At 38.2% G+C, this 15,821-nt stretch overlaps 1 protein-coding gene across 1 annotated transcript in view; it reads right to left on the minus strand.

The window, feature by feature from the left end:
* LOC126092359 (gastrula zinc finger protein XlCGF57.1-like) overlaps positions 1-15,821 on the minus strand; it is a 242,016-nt gene that overhangs the window by 106,250 nt on the left and 119,945 nt on the right. Inside the window, exon 9 of the mRNA XM_049907900.1 lies at positions 10,585-10,694. Coding sequence (XP_049763857.1) covers positions 10,585-10,694 — 110 coding nt within the window. The remainder of the gene's footprint in view (positions 1-10,584; positions 10,695-15,821) is intronic.

Raw genomic sequence — 15,821 nt, forward strand, 5'->3', positions numbered from 1 at the left:
TACCACAGACTATGAATGCAGGAAAACCATGTAAATTAAAAAATAGGAAGTCAGAAGGCATAGATGAAGTGCAGAGTCTCTGCACTTGAAAGAATGCGTAGGCAGTATACAAGCCCCATTAATTGTCATAATAAATGAGTCCTTCAGCAAAAAAGATAACTTTCCAGAATATCTTAAACAGACAACAGTTGTGCCCCTACCTACGAAAGGTGACGCGAAAAGACACAGAAAACTACAGGCCCATTTCTCTGCTATCATCTTCTCAAAAAGAATAAAATCATTTATAAAAGACAGACTAAAGAATTAATTGAAAAAATATAACTTTGTTAGTGAAGTACAATTTAGTTTCCCAGGGTAGCAGAAGAACACAATTTGCCACAGCAGAATTTACAAAAGTGGAACTTGGAGCACTAGACAAGGATGAAAATGTCAAAAACCTAGAGTCATTAAGTTGGTTCATATCTGGAAAACAGTGTATAAAGGGTAGAGAGAGCATAGGCTTTAAAAAAAACAAACACTGTAGTGAAACATTTGATCATATCCCAAACATATTAGCATAGGAATCCCTGAAGGCAGTATCTTAGCAACAATATTGTTTTTGACATACATCAATGACTTTCCAGACGATGTTAAATATGGACAAAAATTCTTTTGCTGATTACAGCAACATTGTACTCACAGCTAAAACACAAGAACTCCTAGCACAGAAAGCAAATGAAACCCTAAAGGATGTTTATAATTGGTCACCATGTGATAAACTTACATTTATCATAAATGAAACAAGCATCATGGACTCCTACTTAAAGGCTGAAAACAATTTTGTACATTAAATGCGGATGAAAATTTCATAGATTGTGTAATAAATACAGAATTTTTAAGAAATGATAGTGATGTCACATAAAGTGGAATGAACACATTACCTAGCAAACAAAATGTCATCAGCATGATATGCCCTTAGAATCCTGTCAATGGTGTGTCTCAGATGATGCCTTAAAGTTACATACTATTCATGTATGGGATTCATTTTAAATGGAATCATTTTTTGATGGTACCATGCACAAAATATGGACACAGTCTTCAAACTACGGGAAAGAACCGTTACAATAACAACTACAAACAGATATGGACCTCCCTGTAAAGATCTGTTTTAAACAGCTGGGGATTCCAGCAGAACTATGTGAGTACATTTACCTATCTGAGAAGCATATCAGGAAGAATATCAGCATTTATCCCACAAACAGCAGAGTTCAGGAGATCATGGAACATCAACCAGGTTAAATTTACACAAAACACCATTTTGTACAAGGGATTACAACTTCATAATAAATGGCACAGGGAGATTAAAGAGACAATTATAATCAAATTATTTAATAAGCTGGTTAATGCATACCTTTTAGATACTCCATACTACAAATTCAACAATTATTCAGATAACAAGAGCATTGAATGGTAAAAAATCAGCATTATTTAATAATAAACAGCTGTCATTCTGCAGTAACATGTCATGCTTTAATGATTCTTAGAGCAAAATCCTAGGCCAGGACCTGAGATAGATTATTCTAATCTTTTTCCATTTTCTTGAGCACAATATCTCATTCACTGTGATGAGGTGCTGACTCAGCTTTTTCAAATGGGTCACCACACAAGAATTCGACCATCCTTACATACTGGTTTCCTTATAAACGACAATGACAGCACTTTTGATATTTGGAAGTGTATTGCCTGTATAGCGAGAAGTATAGAGCCACATCTTTCATTAATAAATGTAAATATTAATTTTATGGAGATCAGAATGTTAAAGGTGGACAACTATAGATCACAAATGTGTTTGTAGCATGAAATTCCTGTTAACACGGTAGTTGCGTTTTTTATGCATCATTAAAGTGTAATTTTTTTATTTGCTTGACTTTCCTTTTTTTATTTTATTATCTGGCTCTCTTGCATCTCAACAGCAACATTAAGGGCACAAGACAATGGGGCATTATTTTGATAATTTCCTGCTTCTTCTTTTTAAACTGTTCCCTGTTCCACTGTTACTTCATTCAAATGAATTTTTTTTTTTTGGAGCAAGCTATCCAGTAACTACACCATCACCATAATTAATGATTATATTCGTATAACTGTCCATCAATGTATGATGGGGAAAAAATCTCACTCTGGCCTGACCAAATTTCGTATTAAACCAGTAACATTGTAACACTTTTGAGTAAAATATATAAAATCAATCCCATTTGATTTATAAAGTCGTAGTACAAAATTATTCAAGATTGTTTCCATATCTTATAAGAGAGACCACTCAGTCCAAATATCAACAATGGAGGAAAAGACAAATTGGTGCTTAACATAAAGACGAGACGAGAAGAGAAGAGAAGAGAAGAGAAGAGAAGAGAAGAGAAGAGAAGAGAAGAGAAGAGAAGAGAAGAGAAGAGAAGAGAAGAGAAGAGAGAGAGAGTAAATAATTAAAGCCACAAGGGATTTTATATTTGATGGATGGATCTTTCTTTTTTAAAAATTACGAAGTTGGGAATCAGTCAGGGAAGCTTGAATGGATACTGCAGTTGCTAACGCACAGTCTGCCAAAGGTAAGGATTTGCATTTGAATACTAACCTGGTACAAAGTTTAATTGTATCACTTACAAGTAGTGCAGTGCATACTCAGCTCAGAGTAGGAGAATTCACTCTCCTAAAGAATTAATGGACATCAGACACAGCTAAACAAAATAGATGAGAAAAGGACAATTGGGTGTAAAATGAAAAGAGAAGCAAAAATAACTAGATAACTTTTAAAAAGCAGGTAGTTGAGGGAAGGATCCAGATGGCTCAGGTAGTGAAGCAGCCATTGAAATGAAGTGTGTTATATCCAGCTGCATGTTGACCTCTCGGCCACAGTTTGGTGGTAGCCATTCATCCTGGTGGACAGCTGGTTGGTAGTTATACCTATATAAAAAGCTGTGTGATGATTGCAGCAGAGCTGGTAAATGACCTGGCTGCTTTAACAGGCAGCCTGCCCCTGATAGGGTAGGATAAACCTGTGACAGGATTGGAATAGGAAGTGTTGGGTGGGTGGACTGTGCAGGTTTTGCACTTAGGTCTTCCACAGGGATACGATCCTTGTGGCAAGGAGTTGGGATATGGAGTAGTATAGGGATGGACTAGGATGTTGTGGAGGTTGGGTGGGTGATGGAACACCACTTTAGGAGGAGTGAAAAGTATCTTGGGTAGGATGTCCCTCATTTCAGGGCACGATGACAAGTAATCAAAGCCCTGGCAAAGGATGTGGTTCAGTTGTTTCAGTCTGGGGTGGTACTGGATGATGAAGCGGACACTCCTTTGTGGCTGGTTCTTGGGGGCAGTGGAAGGATTAGGGGTGTGAGGGGAAATAGAATGGGAGATAGTGCCTGTCTGTGAGGGCCTTGATGAAATCCTCAGAATACTAAGCAAGGGAATTTTTGTCACTGCAGATACACTGTCCCCATGTGGCCAGGCTGTATGGGAGTGGTTTTTTTTTTTTTTTTTTTTTTTTTTTTTTTTTTTTTTTTTTTTTTTTTTTTTTTTTTTTTTTTTTTTTTGAAGGGATGACATCAAAATACAGGTACTGTTGGTGGTTGGTGGGTTTAATGTGAACAGAGGTGTGAATGGAGCCATCAGAGAGGAGTAGATCAACACCTAGGAAGGTGGCATACTGGGTTGAGGAGGACCATTTGAAGTGGATGGGAGAGAAGATGAGGTATTGAAGGACAGAAGGAAGGGTGGCTTGGCCTCGAGTCCAGATCATGGGGATATCATCAGTGAACCTGAACCAGTCTAGGGGTATGGTGTTTGGGAGGATAGGAAGGTCAGACCATGGGCAAGAGGGATGTTGGAGTTATGGAGGTGGCATCAACAGTGACAAGTAGGGACGCAGGAGGTGAAGGGGCGGGGATAGGGGAGAGTCGGTGAAGGAAGCAGTGTCTTTGGCATGGGAGGCTAGATTAAGGCAACTGTTTGGAGGTATTGGTCAATGAGGACCAAAATTCTTTCAGTGTGGGCACAATAATCAGACACAATGGGGCATCTAGGATTGTTGGGTTTGGGATTTTGGGGAACGTGTAGAAAGTGGGTGTGCAGGGTGTCTTAGGGGTGAGGAAGGAAATGGATTCAGGGGAGATATTCTGGGAAGGGCCTGTGGCTTCTCCTTTGAAGGGAGGATATATAAACAAGTCTGCAGCACAGCCACGGGCATCCGCAAGGCACTTTCCAATGCCAACCATTTTATGGGCATTCTAGAGGAGACCTTCCTAGCATCCAAAAACACCAAACCCTAGTCTGGATCAGGTTCATTGATGTTATCTTCATGAACTAGGCTCAAGGCCAAGACACCCTAAAATCTTTCCTTCATAATCTCAACACCTTCTCTCCCATCCACTTCAAGTGGTTCTCCTGAACACTGTGTGTCACCTTCCTACATGTTGACCTCTTCCTTCTCTGATGGCGCCTTCTGCACCTCTGTGCACAGTAAACACACCAACCACGAACAGTACCTGTATTTTGATGACAGTCATCTCTTTCACACAAAAAAATCCCTCCCATACAGCCTGGCCACATGGGGATGGCATATCTGCAGAGACAAAATTGACCTTCCTCAGTATGATGATGGTTTCACAAAAATCTTCACAGTCAGGCACTATCTCCCAGACCTAATTTGCAAATAGATCTCACATGTAATTTCCTGTCACACCCATAATCCTTCCAGCATCCCCAATAACCAGCCACAAAGGAGTGCCCCCTTCATCACCCAGTACCACCCCTGACTGGAACTACTGAACCACACCCTTTGCCAGGGCTTTGATAATCTATCATCGTATGGGGCACCATACCCGAGATACTTCCCACCACTCTTAAAGTGGTGTTCCATCACCCACCCAACCTCCACAACATCCTAATCCATCCCTAGGCCAGTCCTATTCCCAACCTTTTGCCACAAGTATCATATCCTGTGGAAGACCCAAGTGCAAATCCTGCACAATCTGCTCACCCAGCACTTCTTATTCCATCAGGAGCCATGCCACCTGTGAAAGCAGTGATGTCATTTACCAGCTCTGTTGCAATCACTGCACAGCTTTTTATATAGGTGTGACTACCAACCAGCTGTCCAAGAGGACGAACGGCCAGCACCAAACTGTGGCAAAGAGCACAAAATGCAGCTCAACATAACACACATGATTTCAATGGCTGCTTCACTACCCAAGCCATCTCGATCCTTTCCTCCACTACTTGCTTTTCTGAACTGCGCAGAAGTACTTACTGTACATTCTCCACTCCCGTAATTATTCTGGCCTCAACCTATGGTAACATACTGTCCCCACACCCTCCATCCAACAGTTTCCAGCCCCACTGTCCTTTCATCTCCTCCCCATTCTCATCTCCCACCCTGTTTATTTGCCACTATCTGCCAACACATCTGCCTGTCTTTCCATGCTCCTCTCTTTTTTTGCTCCTCTCCACCACTCCAGATTGTTGTTTGCATCCCACACAATAGCTGCATTCCAGCCTGAGATGCTGGAGCTAGCACTCATATGTGCATGACGTTCACTTGCTTGTGTGTGTGAATTGTGTGTGTGTGCGTGTGTGTGTTTCACTGATGAAGGCTGTGGCTGAAAGCTTTGTATAGGTGTCTATTAATTGTGCCTTCTGCAACTTAATGTGTCTTCTTTATGATAAGCAGCAATCTGTCTTTTCCTACATTGTTGATATTTCTACCTGGAGTATCCTCTGGAGAATCGTATTTATTTATTTATTCCATGTGATCTGATGGTACACAGTGTGTTGCAGATGTCAGAAAATATCATTTAACATTGTTAACATGTATTAACGTAAGCCTATAGTATCCTAATGTATTATATTGCTCAATGTTTTCAATTTAACACAAACAGCAAGATTACCGTTCTAAGTATTCATTTTCCGAGTAAAAACAGTGACACAACAAATATGACTTCACGGTTTTCCTAAATTTATGTTTTCTTTGATGGACTTAATACTAGTGGGAAGATTGTTGAACAGTTGGAGGCCCATGTGGAAAACTCCCTTTTTACACAGTTGAGTGTTTGTACATATAACATGCAGGTTTGCGTTTTTCCTGGTGTTGTGTTCATGTATTTCATTATTTTTTACGACTCTGGGGTCAGTTGGCACTGTGTGTTTTCTGAAGAATTTTAGAGTCTCAAGAATGTAGAGGCAAGGCAGTGTAAGGATTTCCAACTTTCTGAAGATGGGTTTGCAGAAGTCTCTGGGTTTGCTCCCAGTAATAATCCTCATTGCTCTCTTCTGGATTCTGAATGTGCTCAGAGCAGTTGGAGCATTTCCCCAGAATATTCCACCATATTTTAGGTGGGCTTTATATAAGCGTAGTATGCACTGGTTAATGTTTTCAGGCTAGCACATGTTTTCAGTACACTCAATGCATAACGGCCAGTACAAATCCTGGCATTTACCTTTCCTGTATGTGTATTCCATTTCAGGTTATCTTGAACCCACAGACCTAGGAATTTGAAAACAGTGTCGGTATCTATTGACTGGTTATTTAAGTGACAGATGGCTGAGAGGAATTTGCATTTTGTGTTGTGTGGAAGTTCATGGAAGCTGTATTTTTGGTGTTTAATCTGTTGATTTTTGCCCAGTTGCTGAGTTGATCAGTGGCCAAGTTCACAGCACAGCCTCTGTATTCTCCCCTTTGAGGAGTACAGTTGTGTCATCAGCAAATATTATTGTTTTGTGTGCATCAACATTCAGGCTCAAGTCATTAATATACAGGAGGAAAAGTAGGGGTCCCAATACTGAGCCCTGTGGAACACCTTGCTTTACAGTTTTATTACTTGATAGTATTTCGGTTATTGAGTTGCTTTGTCTATTAGTATATTTCATGCTGACTCTCTGCATCCAATTAGTTAGGAATGTAGCAATCCAGTTGTTTGCAATTCCTCTGATACCGTAGTGTTCTAATTTTTCCAGTAATATTTTATGGTCAACAGTGTCAAAAGCCTTTGACAGATCCAGAAATATGCCTGTTATGGGTTGTTTTCTATCTAACAGTTCTAAAAGCGTATTTATGCAATCATATACTGCAGTTTCAGTAGATTTGTTGCTTCTGAACCCATGTTGAGCTAAACTTAGTAAATCTTTTTTTTTTTTTTTTTTTTCAATGAAGTCCATCATTTTTTTGGACATTATTTTTTCAAAAACTTTATTTATTTATTCGTCCGTAGACAACTTGTGTTGTATGGATGTCGTCAACTGTATACATGGAATGAGTATATACATAATAGTACTTCTGGTAGTACATATTTCTATGGTGCAACTTAATCGTTTGTACACAAAACAAATACACACCAATCTTAGTTACAAATAAATATAAATTTACAAATGTATTCTTGCATGGATTACACAAAACAAATACACACCAATCTTAATTACAAATAAATTATAAATTTACAAAGGTACTCTTGCATGAATTGAGGTGAACACATATCATTTACAGTATTCTTTGACAGTATAGTAACATTTATCTGCTAAATAACTTTTTGCAGTTTCCTAAAGGCATGTATTCCAGTTTCAGCTTTGATCTCCTCTGGAAGTCTATTATACATTTTTATTCCATTAAATAATAAACTATTTTGGGTTTTTGTTTTGTTTTTTTGTATGAGATGCAAATGGTAGCAGGATCTAGTCCAGTGTTGGTGTATAGATCTGTTTTGTGTGTACTGGTCAATGTGTTTCTTTATATATATCACACTCTGAAAGATGTATTCACATGGTACTGTCAAGATTACCATGGTTTTGAATAAATCAGTACAGTGAGCTCTCTTGCTGCTTTTTGTTATTATTCGTACAGCCCTCTTTTGTAGCTTGAAAATTGCTTGTATGTTCTGCACATTTGTACCCCAGAAGATTATGCCATAACTAATTATTGAATGCACATATGCAAAGTATGTAGTCTTAGCACATGAACTATTACATACTGACATAATTATCCGGAGGGCACAGCAAGCAGTAGTAATTTTCTTTTCTAGTGCTGCAATATGGTCAGTCCAGTTAAGCTGTGAGTCAACATGCATTCCTAGGAATTTTGTGTTTGTGACACAATCTATAAGTTCATCTTTAACTTTTAGGCCTATGCTATTATGTTTTTTATTTATGTGGAAATTAATACTGTTTGTTTTTTTAATGTTGAGGGTTAATTTGTTGCTCACTTAGAAAAGCAGGATGAGATTGAGATAGGCCTGTAGTTATTCATATCTTTATTATCACCTTTTTTGAAGACAGGGATTACTTTAGAAAGTTTCAGAGCTTCAGGGAAGATACCTGCCTGGAAAGAACAGTCACAGAGGTGAGTTAATGGTTCAGCAATTGTGTGTTCACAATTTTTGATTACAGCTGCTGGGATACCATCAATTCCAGCTGAATATGAATTTTTTAACTCTCTGAGGGCTTTTGCAACATCATTTTCAGTGACTTTGGTAATGAAAATTGACTCTGCACATGTGTGATATTTTTGGTTTGCTGGTTGTTCCACATTGCTTTTACTTTATTGCTGGATTTGTCAATGTACTCATCATTCTGCATCCTTTTTGCTTGCCTTATCACTCTTCTTAGGATACATGTGTAGTTTTTATAGTATTCCGTTAGTTGGGAGGAGTCACTACTTTGTTTACATAACATGTGGAGTATTCTTTTATGTTTGCAAGAGATTTTTATAGCTGGTGTAATCCAACTCTTGTTTCTATTATTATTTATTCTTACTGGTTTTTGCGGAAAGGCCTCTTCAAAGTGGTGGATCATTTTGTCAAGAAATATGTTGAATTTCATGTTGACATCATTGGCTGTGTACATCTCTGTCCACTTTTCTTTACTAAGGAGGGCATTTAGCTTGTTCAAGTTATCTTGGGTGAAAAACCTTCGTAAAGTTTTAGGTGGGACTGGGTTTGAGGTATCTTTGCTAACATCGACCTTTAGAATGACAGCTTGGTGGTCACTGAACCCTGCATTGTATACTTCTAGAGTTGGGTTAAGTTTATTTCTATTTGCAAAAATTTGATCTAGAGCTGTCTTGGATGTGGGTGTTATTCTAGTGGGCTCGTTTACAAGGCCATGCAGATTATAAGTTTTTGCAATGTTAATCAATATTTCCCTATTTCTGTTGTGGGTGAGAAAGTCTATATTAAAGTCACCACATATAATCGCCTCCTGTTTCCACTGACTTATTTTGGATAGAAACAAGTCCATTTGTAACAGAAAATCATTAATACTACTGGAGGGGGGACGGTAGATTGTAGCTACAATTAGATTTAGATCTGTAAGCTTTATGGCAGCACATTCAAAGATCTTATCTGTACCTATTTCCTTTAGGGTAGGAAGTGGGCTATATTCAATGTTCAGTCCAAAGATTTATAAGCAATATTCAGGGCCTTCAGATGGCCATCCGTTATAATGTAGTCTGTCATGATGAACAGTATGCCTTATTTCACCCTGCATGTAGATGAAACATATCCCATCAAGAAGAGAGATATCAAATGGTTTACTAATGCCAATTCCAGCATAACTACTTCCAGATTATTAAGATGAGAATGGCTCTCAGCAGCCACTTGAACCATATTAGTTTCATACCCTTATTGCTTTGCCATCTTTTAAGCTCCATTTTCCCCCCTTTTACCTTTCTTTCAGCTCTTGCTCCACTTTTGAAAGTTATCTAGTTATTTTTGCTCCCTTTTCATTTCACACCCAATTGTCCTTTTCTCATCTACTTTCTTTAGCTGTCTCTGATGTCCATTAATTCTGTATGAGAAAGAATTCTCCTACTCGTAGCTGAAAATGCACTGCTCTACTTGCAAGTGACACAGTTAAGCTTTGAGCCAGATTAGTACTCAAATGCATATCCTTACCTTTGGCAGGCTGTGTGTTACGAACTGCAGTATCCATTCAAGCTTCCTGATTCAAAACTTCAGCATTTTTTAAAAAGAAAGATTCATGCCATTAAATATAATATCCCTCGTGGCTTTCATTATTTGCTCTCTTTCCCTTAACATTTTTTCAACTTTTTTTTCATTTGCCTTTTGTATCCAGCTGTGGTGTGGTATAGTGTTTTGACTGAATTGTAGGATGCCATAATAAATGACTGGTTCAGTTAGTTCAACAGTTGGAGAAAGGCAAGTGTATACTGCCTCCGACAAGATAATGTCTAACGAAGCACTGACATGCTGAAACCAAACCTTGTGTTGATGGCAACTTTATCTTTTATTTTTTATTCTATTTGAAGTATTTTTCTTCTTACTTGACTGGTTTGTAGTACACATTTTATCAGCAAACTGTCTGCCACTCGATTATTATGCAACAAGTTAAATATCTACGAACACATTATACTGGGACGTATTACTCCTATAACACAAATTTTGTATCTCACTCTAAACTTTGTCTTCAAGGTGTGTTTTCCGCTTTTCTGTTAATAACAGCACTTTCTTATCAATTTATTTGTTTCTAACGTGTTCCACCTTTCACAACATAGAAACTCGTAATTTCAAATACGAATATTGCTAATTATACATTTTCACTTACCTCCTTGCATTCATAAGGTCGCTCGCCAGTGTGCATCCTTCGATGTTTCTTCATCGCACCACTTGAAGGAAATCTCTTTGGACAGAAATCACAAGGATATGGTCTCTCACCTTGAACAAAAATAATCATTTTCTGAATTCAAAATTTCCATATGAAAATTTATTATTTCAGGAGGGAAAGTTCACAATTTTCTTCACAAGAAACAGTGACAGTGACGTTTATGGCATATACACTAAGCAGCTGTTGAGAAATATTGGTACAGCAACACTTTTAAATTGATTAGTCAAATTATACAGAATTGCAACAATTAAAATTCTATTCATGGAGAGCAGTGGGAAAACAAAAAATATCCGATTGGACAAGTGGCTGAACCTCAGACCACTGTAGCAGCAATTTATCAGCAATTATCATTTCACTGTTCTATAACACTTATAATCACTGATACGGCAACTGATTGAATAAACCGAACAGTAAAATGAGTATGTTAAATTAGTTCTACTCTCTGTGTCATGCTTTATGATAAATGGACAGGCAAGGATGTGGGAGCCTAACAATAAAAAAGTAAAATACGTACAAAACTTCCCAGTTTTTCTGACATTACTAACTGTTCATTCATCAGCTAAAATGGAAATATATAAAAACAAAAGAAATACAGAGAATTGGGATTCACCAGATATTTCAAAATAAAGTAAGAGAGTATCTTACTAGTCATTACTCCTATAATTTATCAGAACATCTGGACTGAAGTATGTAGCAAATTAACACTAATATTCAAATTAAACACATTTTAACTTTTCCTGTATGTACTCATAAGCAGATAACAGCAGGCTGTAAAATCTGTAAAGTTACATTAATGCAGTGTATGAAGTAGTAAATAAAATCAGGGGCTGAGCAACGTAAGAGGAAGAGCAGTGGCTTTTTGAAATGTGCTTTTTCGGTTAATATAAGCAATATCCTGATTTACACTATACTAAAAAAAGCAATCAAGAAATGATTCTTGAAATTAACAGTGTTAGTGTGTTGGATACAGTTGTAATTGGTTTATAATATACCTTACAGAAATGGACTGCAGTAACCGCTTTCACATGTTAATGTATAATTTGAATATTTCCACAGCCCACAATGCTCCCCCTTTCATGATGAGATTTGTAGAAAAGAATGTGGAAATTAATGAATGAAAAGTCTACAGGTACACAAAGAAAATGTATTTCAAATCTTCCATATCCTTTACAGTCCTACAAGTGACAAAAGCATACAGTATCGACATGATGGCAGACTGCAGTAGAATGTATGTGATCCCTCAACTTATACTTTGTCCAGCTTTTAACATTGGCATGTCTACTATAGCCGGCCAGGGTGGCTGAGCGGTTCTTGGCGCTACAGTCTGGAACCGTGCGACTGCTATGGTCGCAGGTTCGAATACTGCCTCGGGCATAGATGTGTGTGATGTCCTTAGGTTAGTTAGGTTTAAGTAGTTCTAAGTTCTAGGGGACTGATTACCTCAGAAGTTAAGTCCCATAGTGCTCAGAGCCATTTGAACCATTTTGTCTACTATAGTCAACAAAGCATAGCTAGAGCTGCTTGCTGTGTTTGGTGGAATGCTAACTAGAGGGAGGGTGTATACCCCTACTACTAGCAATCTCAAAAATATGGGGGAGTAAAACAGCACACACCTATAACTGTGAGACTAAGGTCACACATGTAAGAGATGCTGCTGTTAATAGTTGTTGTCATTGTCCTATGAGATATCACTGCTGCTTACAATGTTAGTCTCACTGCCAATTATACGTTAGCAATGAATGAAGACAAACAAATTATTAGTTGTTTGAAACTGAATGTTAGAAAAAGTGCTGATTGGGAACTTTTTGACTGGAATGTTTGCTTTTGCAAAAACTTCAACACTTTTTCTCTGAAATGGCCTTTGTTTTCTTCGTTTGGCTGTACTTAAGCTTTCAAAAATGATTGTTCTCTTGAAAAGCGGCAGCATTTTACTTACCAGTTAAGTGAATGCATCTCCGATATAAGGTGTTTATGGGCATTACTTGTATTTTCCTGCCAAATTAGAAGATTACAAAATCTGCAGACTACTAACTTTGACTTTTCATGGGCAGTCATAGCCCTACAACCTATGCTTGACAACGTTACAGATGGAACTGGAAAAGCACTTAGCGTAGGAATAGAACCAAATGTACAGCAAATTGTTTTTAATATTAGGGGAAGAATCTCAGTGACATCGAAAAAAGTTACAGATTTAGTTTTGGAATTGCTACAGCCTGAGCATGGGCACTAGGCTATGGCCGCAGATGGCCATGAGTGTAAATGTACTAGAATTTAGACTGCCAGAGGGGAAGATGCAATGTGGGGCAACAAAGCCTGCCTACACATTTCTTTCTTGTAAAATGCTGAATAATATGTTGCATTACGCAACGTGTATCTTAAAAAGACCTTTCAATGGTCCACAATTAGCATGGCACCAGCTCATTGAGCACATTGATGCATCGTTGTGTTTGTACACTTTATTTTGCAAATAGGTTCTCGCACACATTATCTTTCCAACACTCGGCTTCAACTGATGATGGACAATGCCAGTAACTCCTTACATTTTCCATAGGGTATGCAGAAAATAAAGCAATTTCAAACTATCTCTTATAAATAGCTCATCTGGATACAATTCACTATGAAACAGCATCTGTTCAGTAGTTTTAGGTTTTCGCACTTTGAGGTACAATTTGCATCTATTTCGCAGTTATCAAAAAATGTAATTTTTTTCTGGTCCCCACACACACATATAGCAAGAGTATCAGCAACATTTAACTAAGTTTTTCTACATGAAAATGCTAGTTTAAATCAGCCTTGTACTTCATGAACTTGTATACACAAAGCATTCAATGTTTCTCGAATGGAGTCAGATGAGCAATGTGGGTGCAGAGGCAGTTGTCACAGGTCTGAACCAGCTCCTTCCTCCACAACACATAAACAGTATGTGACCACTATGTATGCTCATATCGTAGCTCATTCTACACCTTGCTAACCATACAAGTACTGCAGTTCAAAAAACTAAGAAAGAGTGTACACCAGAAATTTCCAAAATCCTGTTTCCAAGTATTCTTTTTTTCACCTGAATCAGGTTTTAGCTCAGCAATAGCACCACCCTGGTCCTTGTTCGCTGCTACTGCCATGCAGCAGCATCTCTCAGTTGTTGTTGGAATACTGGTTATTCTTTGTGTTTTACTGTCCTTATTAATTCATATCAATAAAACAAATATCACAGTGGACTAATTTGGGACCCAGTATAGCACAGGCACATAAAATTTCACTTTAAAAATGAATTTGTTTGTTACGGGAAACAAACCAACACCTACTTTCAATGCTGGACATTGCATGAAAAATGCGATGATCAATATTTGTTCGAGCTGATAACAGCTACACATTGCAAAAACAAAATCATAAAGATCTTAAATATCTGCCAGAAAATGCATCAGACTACTCTTAGGAGGATGCCCAAAGTGTGTGTGTGTGTGTGTGTGTGTGTGTGTGTGTGTGTGTGTGTGTGTGTGTCCTGCTAACTAATCAGTCACTGTATTTGTAAATAATAATTGTCATGTCCAATGGCTGCTAATATAACGGAAACGTTACACATCCTCAGTTATAATTGTAAAACAGTGCACTCACTCTCGTTTCCACAGTGGTGGTCCACTTGTCGTACACAATAAGCCTCGAGCCACCAGCTTACGAGTAAATGGGCAGTGGCTGAGACTCACAAATCTAGTCTGACTGAATGGAGGTGGGAAGTTCGGAGATGATGCCATAAGACCAGCTGGTGAGTTTAAAATGAGTATACAGAATGCATGGCTGATTTTGTCTGATTTCTACTGGGCATGTGAGATGGAACAACCTGATCTAGTAGATAAGCCTCTCAGAGGCAGAAGAAATAATGACAGATAACCTGTGTGTATTTGATGACTACTTCAGGAGATGGAAACTAAAACAAAACCCACTGAAGACAGAAGTAGTTGTATTCCATCTGGGCAACTAGCATGCACATTAACATCTGTAGGTAATACTCACAGACAATGTATTGCAATGCACCATCAATCCAAAATACCTGGGTATAATCTTGACTCTTCAGAAAACAACTGACAATGTGAAGAGCCTCAAAATTTCTTTCAAAAGTTAACAAGAACCTCTTGGAAAAGTGACACAAACAATCTGACAACAACAGCACTGGCTCAAAAGGCTCTGAGCACTATGGGACTCAACATCTTAGGTCATAAGTCCCCTAGAACTTAGAACTACTTAAACCTAACTAACCTAAGGACATCACACACACCCATGCCCGAGGCAGGATTCGAACCTGCGACCGTAGCAGTCCCACGGTTCCGGACTGCAGCGCCAGAACCGCTAGACCACCGCGGCCGGCAACAGCACTGGCATTAGTTTATTTATCAGCTGAGTACTGTCAAGCTGTATAGCTCAACAGTTCCTTCATTCACCTAGTGAATGTTCATCTTTGACAGGCAATACACATTGTATCTAGTACACTTCTGCCAATACCTATTTAGTGGCTTCCAGCACTAAGCAACATCACTTCACCACACATGCTCTTGATGTATTATGCACAAGAACACAAAACAATCAGCGGAATTGTGATTTATTTATCTCATGATATACATTTGCAATCCATTTGGTTCATGTGCAGCAGACATGTCAAAAATTTATAATACAGTTACCGAAACATTTATCCAACTCACATTTCCAGTCTGTCCTGCATGAATTCATCCATGAGTAATAACATTACACATTGAGTAATGACATTTCAGGGCCAAGCATCATATAACTTTCTTTTAAGTGGACTTAAACTCATCTGCACTCACATGTTCCATTTTAATTTAATGCAAAGCTGCTCAATTTGTTTTCTAGGTACTCTATGTTTCCCGTCAGCTCAAATTTTTATCCAAATGTAATCCTAAGAGTTTGACTGAGTCAACTTCTTCTATGCCTTAATCTGTTCACATTTTGACTGTTTGGTTTTGAATTTATCATGTGAGTCTTAGGTAGATTTAACACATTTAGCTCAAATAAAATTTCTAAAGTACTGAGGGTACTGATCAAAGATTTGGGAATTTTTTTTCCAAATGCTGGTTTTCTTTTAACAAGTATAATCTAAACAGAACTGACAGGGAGCTGATACTTAATCGTAAGAAGAGAAGCAGGACTGTACCTAGTATGGAGCCTTT

This window comes from Schistocerca cancellata, chromosome 7, assembly GCF_023864275.1.
Source record: "Schistocerca cancellata isolate TAMUIC-IGC-003103 chromosome 7, iqSchCanc2.1, whole genome shotgun sequence".
In the NCBI taxonomy this organism is placed as follows: domain Eukaryota; kingdom Metazoa; phylum Arthropoda; class Insecta; order Orthoptera; family Acrididae; genus Schistocerca; species Schistocerca cancellata.